At 54.3% G+C, this 10,166-nt stretch overlaps 1 protein-coding gene across 1 annotated transcript in view; it reads right to left on the bottom strand.

Moving 5' to 3' along the window:
* Positions 1-7,695, bottom strand: part of ZNF839 (zinc finger protein 839) — a 9,660-nt gene extending 1,965 nt beyond the window's left edge. Inside the window, 9 exon segments of the mRNA XM_015599599.2 lie at positions 5-102; positions 234-362; positions 1,603-1,752; positions 2,414-2,506; positions 4,589-4,726; positions 4,729-4,962; positions 5,396-6,271; positions 7,327-7,400; positions 7,605-7,695. Coding sequence (XP_015455085.1) covers positions 5-102; positions 234-362; positions 1,603-1,752; positions 2,414-2,506; positions 4,589-4,726; positions 4,729-4,962; positions 5,396-6,271; positions 7,327-7,400; positions 7,605-7,695 — 1,883 coding nt within the window.
* Between the last annotated feature and the right edge of the window lie 2,471 nt (positions 7,696-10,166).

The following is a 10,166-nucleotide window of genomic DNA, read 5'->3' as shown; positions in this document are numbered from 1 at the left end:
CGGCTTCCGCGGGCCTCTGCCGTCGGCAGGGGACTCGGCGGTGTCCTGGCGCAGAGCAGCCCCCCGGGTCCTTTTCACTGAGGCCAGCCCCTCCTCTGCGGCCTGGGAAGAGAGGACCCGGTCAGCTAGGACGGGGCAAGCGGGCCAGAGCACCTCGGGCCCGAGAACAGTGCTGCGAGCTGAAGGGGTCGAGCCACCGCAGTCGCCATGGAACAGGCAGAGGCTGCGCCCACCTCGCTGTCCCTCTTCTGACCGCCAGTGGCCTCTCCGGCCGCCTCTTGGCTGGTGCGCGCGCGGGGGCTGCGACCTGGGTGTGCTGCTTTTCTCCTCAGGAATTCGGTGATTCCTAAGGACTCGGCGACCTGAGGATGAGAGACGCTCCACTCAGAACACGGTGACACCGGGAGCCAGAGCCCTGCGTTTAAAGCCGCGGATGCCTCGCCAGTGAGGGCCGCTGAGCAACGCAGAGCGACGCAAAGCTGGACCGGGTGGCGGGTCAGCGCCAGAAGATTCTGGGTTAGCACAGTGTGGAGGACACTGAGAAGATCTTTAAGAAAACTCCACACACTCTGTAGTGTCACCTCGCGCTTAACGATGGTAGCCTGATAGCGCGGGGCTTTCTTGCCCATAGTGCCTCCTCTTCTAAATTCTCACTGGCGCCTTCAGCAAATCATCCTGCCTATTCCGGAACCAGGCTCCTTTCCTGGTTGGGAGAAAGGACGTGGGTTTGGGGGCTGAGAGCCCGAGCTGGCCCACTTCTCTGCTCACAGCCTGGGGGACCTTGGCAGCCTCTATGGCCTACCCAAGTCTCGTCCTCGCTGGACCAGGGACACTGCAGCGGCTCTGAAGGCTGGGCTAGAGTCCATGTGCGAAGCGCGTGTAAAGGTCATTTCACGGGGACATCGGAGGGCGCAGGCCGTGGGAGGAGGGGCAGGGAAGCAAGGGCAGCAGGTCAAGGCTAGAAGAGGGCAGGGTTGGCAAGTTCAATGTCTACTAATCTGACAGCGTCCCCTTCGCAAACTGTGCAGGGGCTTTGCCAGAGCCAGTGACATGCTCACTGGCACGGATAGTGGGGATGAGGACCCTGCCTCATGCTGGACACAGTGAGAGCCCCTGAGTGAACTGACCACGTGGTGTGTCCTATGCCCAGCAAAGAGTTTTATCCAAAATAAGACAAATCACATCTTCAAAACATATTTCTGTCAAGGACCCAACACAGCTAAAGGCAATTCAATGATGACAACGATAGTGAACTATGTCAAAACCACCACGAACAGCAGCCGTGGGTCCCTGTGTAGCCGCCCCCCAAAACCCACCTAACGGGAGGAACGACACACCCTGCCGCCCGTGGTCTTTGCTGCGATCAGCGGTTACGGGTGTGTGCAATTTTCTTTAGCTCATCTAAAGCTGCATTTCTGAGCTTTCTGAAAAAAGCGTCTATTGCTTTTACGTTAAGAAAAAAAGACCTGCACTTGATGGGAAAAGAACGAAAAAGAAGTTGACGATGAAGGTGTCACTACAGAAATCAACATTCTCCTTCTCAACAGACACGCTGCCTTCGGCTAGCACTACGAGCAAAACCCTTCATCGGTGAGACTGTACCTCATTGTCGTTTATTTCCAGGGGCTCCTGAGACCATGGGCCGGAGCTACAGAGGTAATCGTGACACATTTTCTTAACCATTTTATGCAGCTCTTCAAATTCCTTGTACACGGCTGGGAAAAAAGGCTTTGCTAGATGAGCTTTTTCAACCTTAGTGAAGATAAAAGATGACAAAAAAAGGTTTAAACCCAAACCAATGAGGTGAAAAATACAAGACATTTTAAGGAGGACAGGATATATTGTCAATGGCGGGCATTTCCCTCACTCCCCAGAGAGCCTGCTGTGTGTCCAGCACTATGCTCGGCAGGGGACACCGGAATGGGCCTGGGGAGAGGAGGAGAGGGATACAGAAGAGCCAGGAGGACCTGTCTGTCCTGTGGCCGTAGGCAGGAGGAGGGCCAGGCCTTCTCCCCACGCCTCAAGTCATGCTGACGCCCCCTGAAGGGTGGGTGCAGGCAGCCTGGGTGGCATCAGCAGAGAGGGCTCAGCAGAGCGGGAGCAGAGGCGGCCGTGAGGATGGCTAGTGGGTGCCGGGGAGAAAGGCGACGAGGGCCGTGGGCTGGCCGAGGTGTGCTGCTACCCTGTCGTGCCTCCCACGCAAGGTGAAACAGTCAAGAGCCCGTGGGCGGCCTGAAACCGGGCCACGCAGGCCCGGGCCCCCAGACCAGGACCAGCAGGTCCATTCAGCTCTGTCCCAGAGGACAAATTGATTCCGAAAGGCCTGGCCCTTTCTAAAATAAATGTGAAGGATGCCTTTCTAAGTAACTTCCAATCATCCTCTAGATGATTCAGAAACACTAAGACGACTCACCTTCATCAGAAGAAACTCATGCACAGTCACAGCCTGGGCCAGCTGAGGCAGAGCCAACTCCACGAGATCCTCCCGGTCACACTGGTGCAGAAACTATCAGAAGAAAGCATTTGACATCTTTGAAAGGCCGCAAGAATTTCTCAGTAGCCAACAAGTTGGCGTAACAAAGAACGTAAAAGACGTAGTTCCCGCAAATCTCAGCGACTAAGCAACTCTCAACTATTAACGTTCTGCTTTACTAAAGATCTCACTTGTTCACCCGTTAACAAAGCTCTATGATCAATTCTGGATTCAGAAGCTCCACTGCCCCATGACTGCACTGAGTGTGCCGCGGGTACCAGGCCATGGAGGACACAATGGTGGGGACTGTTCCCTCCTCTCCAGGGCTCACCAGCCAGTGCCAGAGAGAAAAACGCAGACAAGTCTCAAGGCAGCCCACAGCCAGGACACCAAAGTACAGGGGCGAGGCAGGACGGGGCGGGTGTCAGGGAGGGAGATGCAGGAAGGATGCAGTCCTCGGGGCTTAGTGACAGCTGGACGCAGGGAGGGGTGTGGAGGAAGAGGAGACATGGACACCTGCTGAGGGCCCAGGCAGACTGCGGACAAGATAAGGGTGGGACGGGAAGCCAGCTGTGGGCTCTGAAGCTCGGGAGAGTTCTGAACAGGAAGTATGGATGTGGGCGTCTGCAGAGGGAAGATGGGCTGAGAAACCAGGAGGATGGATGAGGGCGGCAATCGGGTGAGGCAGACAGTGGGGGCGGTCCCGAAGACAAAGTCTTACAAGGCTGGGGGGTCAGAAGGGCCGTCAGGGGCTGCGAGGGCTGGAGGGGGTTCAGACAGCAGCAGCTGGTCAGCAACCGTGAAAGCAAAGGAGGACCTTCAGTTTGCAAGAAACAGCGCTTGATTGAGACTTGCAAAAGCCCTCAGAGAACAATGACCGCTGCCTTCCAACACCCCCAGAGGTTGGGGTGTCACCTCAGCGCCCCAGCCCACAGCACAGGGCCCTCCTCAGTTCCCTGCTTCGTTCTCTCGCACGCCTGTTGGTTTGGGTCGTCTCCCCTGAGTGGGGCCGTGTCCACCTGGGGCACACTGTCCCCTCCTCACCCGGACAGGGCCTGATTCTTGTGGACGGTCAGTGCATAAGTTAATGCCCGATGCCAGGGGATCCTCGCCCGTAAGAGTCGAGAGCGGCCCTGTTCAGAGTGGTCCTTGGTTGCTTCTCTGTGTGAGGGATGTGGCATCGGGCGTAGACCATTGATGGCATCACGTTAGAGTCGCCGTTACACAGAGCAGACGGGCCTCACTGATCCCGGACGCCCTGTCACACGCTCCTACTTAGTCGACACCAAACAGCCTGGGCTGGAATTCTGGATCTGCCACCTCCCTGTGCAGTCACCTTGTACAAGTTATTAGGCTGAGTTCGAGGTCTCTCATCTTCTAAGTCAAGATGATAACTATGTCATCAGGGAAGTGGGGTGCACCTGGAACTAGGCACAAGGTCGGTTGGTGTGGCTGAGCTGCCCCGCAAAGCCCAGTAGATGGTGGCTGTTTTGATGCTGAATGGGTCAAGTCAAGGACTGCAGCGCCTCCTACTCCCCAAAACTAGCCCTTCTCGATTAATTAACAAGCCTCGCTGGGAAAAAAGCCAGTTCCCCAGCGTTTCCATTTCCCGCTAGAACAGGAAACTAGGAAACCCGCGTCCTCTGAAACTTCTTCCCTTTGTCTGTAGGAGTTTGGAGGCCAGGGACCCCAATGGCCACTTTTTCTGGGGCCAGCTGTCTCACCAACTTATCTCGCAATCTTGCTATTTTTCACCTCTTTTCTTGAAGATATTTATCCGGCCATTACCAGGCCAAGAAATACGTCCTAGCCAAAAGCAATGTGATTAAGTTTAGGGTTCCACTTTTCCAAGTCGATTCAACTAAATTCAATAAACCTACTTTCAAGGGGCTGAATGGAGATTCCAGGGTTCAAAACCCAAAACATGCTTTTATACCTTAAAACTTTTAACAAAAAAAACACATTTCTGTTGTCATCTAAATGGCTTCCGTGAAAACATGTTAAAATTATTCCAAAACGTACAAAGACAAGCATCTTGTTTTAAATAAGGCACCCTGGTAATTTCAAACAGATGACTTAGGAAATCTTTCGGGTTAAGGCTCCCCTTAAATTTACCATGTGCTTCATCCATCCAGTTCCATTTCCGGCGAACCGTTTAGTGGATCTGGGTAGTTCACTTTCAGATTCAGAAACCTCAGAGTGAACTGCACGCACCGTGCCACAGAAACGGGTTTCGGGGGCAGGAGTCAGCGACGCACCTCCGCGAGCCTGCGCCTGGCCCTGCTCCTCGCCGTGCTCCGTGCACCTGCTGCCCCGGGGCCCGCGTGCGGTTGGGCCACCCTGCTCTCCTCCAGGACCGCGGCACTGGGCTCCGCAGGGGCCGTGGGGCGGCCACTTCCAGGTCCTGGGTGTCCCTCTGATCCCGGGAGGGCTGAGTAGCTTCCATCTGCTGGCTCAGACACCAACGCCTCCTCCATGGGCTGGCCATTCTGGATGGTGTTGGGAGGGGCGGAAGAGGGAGAGAACATCCGGCCGTGTCAACGCTGTCCCCGGAAGGCACCCCGCGGACTGCCGTCCGGTCTGACCTTTCCCAAGACCCGCTGCACGGGATGTCGGCCGAGAATGCTCTGCGAGCAGCTTGACCCACCAGCTCTGATGTGGCCACTGCACCCGCACTGGACACACTCACTGAACCAGCTACACCAGCCGGGAGACCACGTGGCCTCGCTCAGCTGGCAGCGGGGCCGACAACAGTGGGGTCCCAGATGCCCCAGTGTGATTTTGGTTCTGCCAGGGCCTTTGCCTGAACCCCTCCTCTAACCCTATAAGGGTTAATTTAAGGATGATGGGCAGGAACAGTGTCACCAGATAGAAACGGTTCCTGCAGGCCACCCCCTGCTGACCGGGCGCCTCCTCACTTACAAGAGCGGGTGTGGACAGCCCCGGGGAAGTCAGGCTGACGGTCCTGCCCTCCACGCAGCCCCGGGCCATGCTCCCGTTGGCTTTCTCAGGCAGCACCGTCTCCGGTTCCGGTTCCGGTCGGCCGTGGCCTGGGTTAAGTTTAAAATGCCGGGCCAGTCCCCCCTTTCCTATGTATGACTTCTCACACGTGTGACACTTAAAGGTTTTGGGCCTTAAGGAGCAGCTCGGCAGGTCGAAGAGCGCCTGCTTCTCCCTCTGCTCCTCATCCTCCTCCACGCTCAGCTCCGAATAATCGTCAGAATCTGACAGGTGACCGTCGGCCAAATCCTCCGTTTTTATGAATTTATAATCTTTAGCTTTATACTTGGGAGGTCGAGAGATCCGCCCAGAACGTGTTTTCACTTTTAAAGACTTTTTCAGTTTCTCACTGTGTTTTGTATGCAGGTTGGAAATAAATAAATTTGCTGAACTGGATGAAACAGAGGTTATTGCCGGGGGGTCAGAGGCTGACAACAGGGCCAAGGTGGCACCTTGTCCATTCAGAGCCTGGGGGGCCGCGACTGTCTTTGCGGAGACTGGTCGGAGGGCAGGCAATGGCCTCTGCACAAACACTTGAACAGGAGGCGACGGTGAGTTACTCAGGAAGCACAGCTGTGTCCCGGTGCCCAGGACGGGCTGAGCCCTGAGCAGCTGAGGGCTGGCGACGCTGAGCCCCAGCACGCTGGGGGGCCTCCCGGGTGGCTGGCTCGGCCTGCCCGCCGTGGGCTGGATGGCGGCTGGCGGGGGCACCGGCTGTTCCTGGCCTTTCGTTTCTCCAGATGTCACCTTGACGCAAATGGCTTCCAGTTGCTGAAACAGAGAAAGAGAAAAGAAGCACTATGCTTATCAACGTTTCTACAATTTTGCTCTCAAATCGACTGTTGAAGTATTTTTTCTAAATTGTAAAATGCATCGTACGTATATAAAAGTCTATATGTACTATTTAGAGTTGAGTTTCTTAACCTTTCTGGCCAGACCACAGTGATATACTTTACGTCACATCCGTAGGTTCCTGTGGGAACATTCGCAGACATAAATAAGAAGTTCACAAAGCTACTTGCCATTCATACATGAATGCCTTCTGAGAATAGTATCTAGTCTACAACGCTTTTTCAAAAAATACTAGTCGTAACCCAGTGAATTGATTTCATGACCCATTAAGAAATATCCTTCTTATAGTTTTACCACGTGTTATTTACTTGGAGTTTTTAGTACTCTAAATTGGACTCAATTCAATATGTGGGCTCATTTTTAAGTTTTTAATGAAATTCTGGAAACCAAATAGGCCACAAAGAACACTGTACCCCAGGTCCCTGCCACCCACCCGAGACATGCAGCATTCCCAGTGCTGGCGAGGCCCCCTGCTGTTCGCCCAGCCCAACGCCCTTTTCCTTGCCCCATCCTGGATGTGCTGTTTATCATTCTCGTGCATTTTTTATATTACAGATGTAGTATGGCTAAAAACATGCAGTTCAGTTTTGCCATGTTTTTAAATTTCACATAAATGGCTATCATCTCCCGCAACCTGGCAGGCCTTTGGGGTTTCACTCTCTCTCTTGCTTGTGAAATTCATCAATATCGAGGCATGTAGCCCCAGGGGGTTGATGGTCTTTGCAGTGGGAGAGCAACACTCTTCCGTTGATGGACGGGTGGTCTCCATCCCTGAGCTCTGATGCCAGCTCTGAACCCTCACGGGTGTGCGTGTACACAGGTGTGAGCTTCTCCAGGGCACACACCTAGAAGTAGGGCTGCGTACCTTCAACAACTTTTTTTAACATCTAACAAAATTTTAAATGCGTGTGTTTTTGGACCCAGCAACGCTGCTTCTTGGCTCCCCTAAGAAACACTAGTGTAGGCACGGAGATCTACGTCTAGGAGATTCCAAGCAGCACTGTCTGTAACAGCAAGCAGCCCCCAAAGGAGAAGCTGCCGTCCACCATGTTCCAGAGAGTTACTGAGCAGTGACCTGCACCAGAGGCAATGGGACATGGGTCGGGGATACAGCAGTCGGGCTCGGGGGAGGACAGCAAAACAGAGAAGGTCCCTGCCCTTGCAGAGTAGAAATAACGAGAGAAGAGAGACAAAGCTCACCACCCGGAGCGGGCTTTCTCAACCCCGGCACGATGACACTGCAGACCAGTGATTCTCTGTCCTGGTGGCTGGCCTGTACACTGCAGGACGTTGAGCAGCATCCCTGTCTCTATCCACAAGATGCCAATAGCACCTCCCATGTAGTGACAATCAAAAATGTCTCCGGACATTGCCAAATGCCCCTGTGGGGCAAAATCACCCACAGCTGAAAACCACTGATTTAGGGCCACCAACAGGCCCTCTGTAGACTCAACCCTTTACCAAGTAGATGGTGACTAAAAATGTCACACGGAGCAGAATAAAAACCCTCACTGAAATCAAGGTGGGATACATCTGTCTGTATGCACATTATACACCTACTACACGCAGCAGAGACAATGAAATATACTGCTTTATGAGGAAGTGTACAGAGCTGGTGCCAGCATCCCATTAGTCCCCAATCCTGGGCCACTGAATCAAATGACAACTAGATTTACTTTGCATATCTTTTAAGAATCATATTTGTTTTCTACCAGTTATTAGAATATTTCTCTAAGCTCTTGGGATGGTAACTAATATGTAATTAAACACACACACACTCTCTCTCTCTACTGTTTAAGGATTACCACAGTGGCAAAACTGATCTAAATGTTTAATCTGCTATTGAGACTAGTTTACCATTTGGGTATTAGACTTGATACTTCGTTATTCATTCATTTCATTCAGCAAACGCTCACTGAGTATCTCTGGGGGCCACACATGAACAAAGGCCAAGTCCTCTTGCCCCTTGAGGTGGGGGGTAGCTCCCACCGCCATGCCTCAGTCGCCTGCTGACTCAGGCTCTCCTGCCCAAAACATGTACTTTCCAAAGCTCCGCTGATGATCCTGAAGGCAGACTAGGGTCCCTAAGGGATGCAGACAGGGAAGCAGTGACACCATGGTGCAGCAGGTGCCGTGAGAGGCAGGGGGCAGGAGAGGCCCAGGGGTGCTGGGCTCCCCAGGAGAGAGGACCTCCAAGAGGAGCCGGAGGGCTGAGCTGAATTTTTGCAGGTGGAAAGGTATTCTAGGGGTAAGGAAAACCACGGGTGGACGCATGGAAAGGGGCGCGGAGTATTGGAAGAAACTAGAAATGCTTCTGTGGGGCAGGAACAGAAGGATGAGGAGGGACGAGAGCCAAAATCTGACCCGTGGGAGTGGCCACTTGGTCTGTGTCTTCTGATCGCATCACCCCAGAGAACCACAGGCCCTCGAAAGGCACAGCCGCCCCAGCCCCGACACCGCCTGACCTCTTCATTTTCTACTCGCCAAATCTAGTTCAGACGCCACCTCTTCCACAAAGTCTCTTCTAATCCCCCCAGCCAGAAATGACCTTTCTCTAAATGCGTTTAGTTCTTTACCTGTGTCTCTAGCAGTCCGACCTCGATTAGAAGGTATCTGAGTCCTGTTTCACCTCCGTGGTTACATTATCACCCCCTTAGGGGCAAGGCACACATCTGGTTTGCCTTTGTGGCCCCATGGCGCAGCTGGGGTTCAAAGAGTACTAGCTGAATAGGCGGCACAACTACATTACCGCGAATGCAGGTAGAATTTGTATCATCCCAATGAGACTGGCTACAGAATACAATCGAGCTGCCTAACTCTTAATCAAAGTTTGCTTTCATTTGATGGAAAATGTCATGTTTGGACATTTTCCTAAGCTGCCACCAACCCCAAGCTGTGGTCACATTCGACAGGCCCTGGAGTGCAGCCACACCTGGGGGATCCTAGGCAAAGTCAGCCGACCTCCCTGAGCTTGTTGCTCATCTTTTAAACGCTGAACAAACACTGGTGTGTGGCTGCTGAGAACGGAGCAGCCCGGCACAGGGTGGGGCGTGGAGCAGAGGCTCTGCGAACAGCAGCCACCGACACCCTTCTGCCACCAGGCTTGTGCTGCGCCTGGCTCCCGCGGGAGGCCGCTGTTCCCGCAGCAGAGTAGGAGCCACAAAGCTCACCCCTGGGCCATCCCTCGTGCAGACAAGGACACGGAAGCCCACAGAGGCTGAGAAGGAGTTTGGGCAGAATCGCACTTGCGTCTTCTCAAACTTTAGCAAGACACCTCTCGGATCCAGAAGACCAGCTGGGTACAACTGCAGCCAAAACCACCCGGTCGAAAAACCAAAACAAGCGACGAGCACTGCTGAGTCTACCCTCCGCCTCGGTCTTCCGGGGAAGACGCGCCGCTCTGGCAGTTTGCGGGGACAAGCTGCTCACTGACAGCCCCGGAGATGAACGGGGTGCGGATGGACAGATGCGAAGGACCTCGGCTCCGGGACCGTCCGGGCCGGGGGGACCCTGTTCTGGTGGCAGCTTCCCTGGCGGCCAGGAGCGGTGGGAGCAGTTAGCGATGCCAGAGAAGCGGGGCTCGGGAGCAAAGAAGCGGGGTTCGACAGCAGAGAAGCGGGGTTCGCATCACGCCGAGCGCCTTCGCAGGCTTCGTTCGCTAAGCGCGCAGCGGTGCGGGCCCGGGCACCAGCACTCGGGGTGCACGTCCGTGGGGCACCAGACTGTGCTAGTTCCGTCCCAGGTCCCCACGGTGGCACTCGCAGCGCCTCCCCCTGACAGGTCCTTCTCGTCTGTTCCTTTTAACCCATTCAGGCCCGGCCGTGTCGGCCTAAGACCCGCG

The sequence above is a fragment of the Pteropus alecto genome, unplaced genomic scaffold, assembly GCF_000325575.1.
Source record: "Pteropus alecto unplaced genomic scaffold, ASM32557v1 scaffold8, whole genome shotgun sequence".
NCBI classification, from domain to species: Eukaryota; Metazoa; Chordata; class Mammalia; order Chiroptera; family Pteropodidae; genus Pteropus; species Pteropus alecto.
The sequence above is the reverse complement of the archived record's forward strand: the minus strand, read 5'-3'. Positions and strand labels throughout refer to the sequence as shown.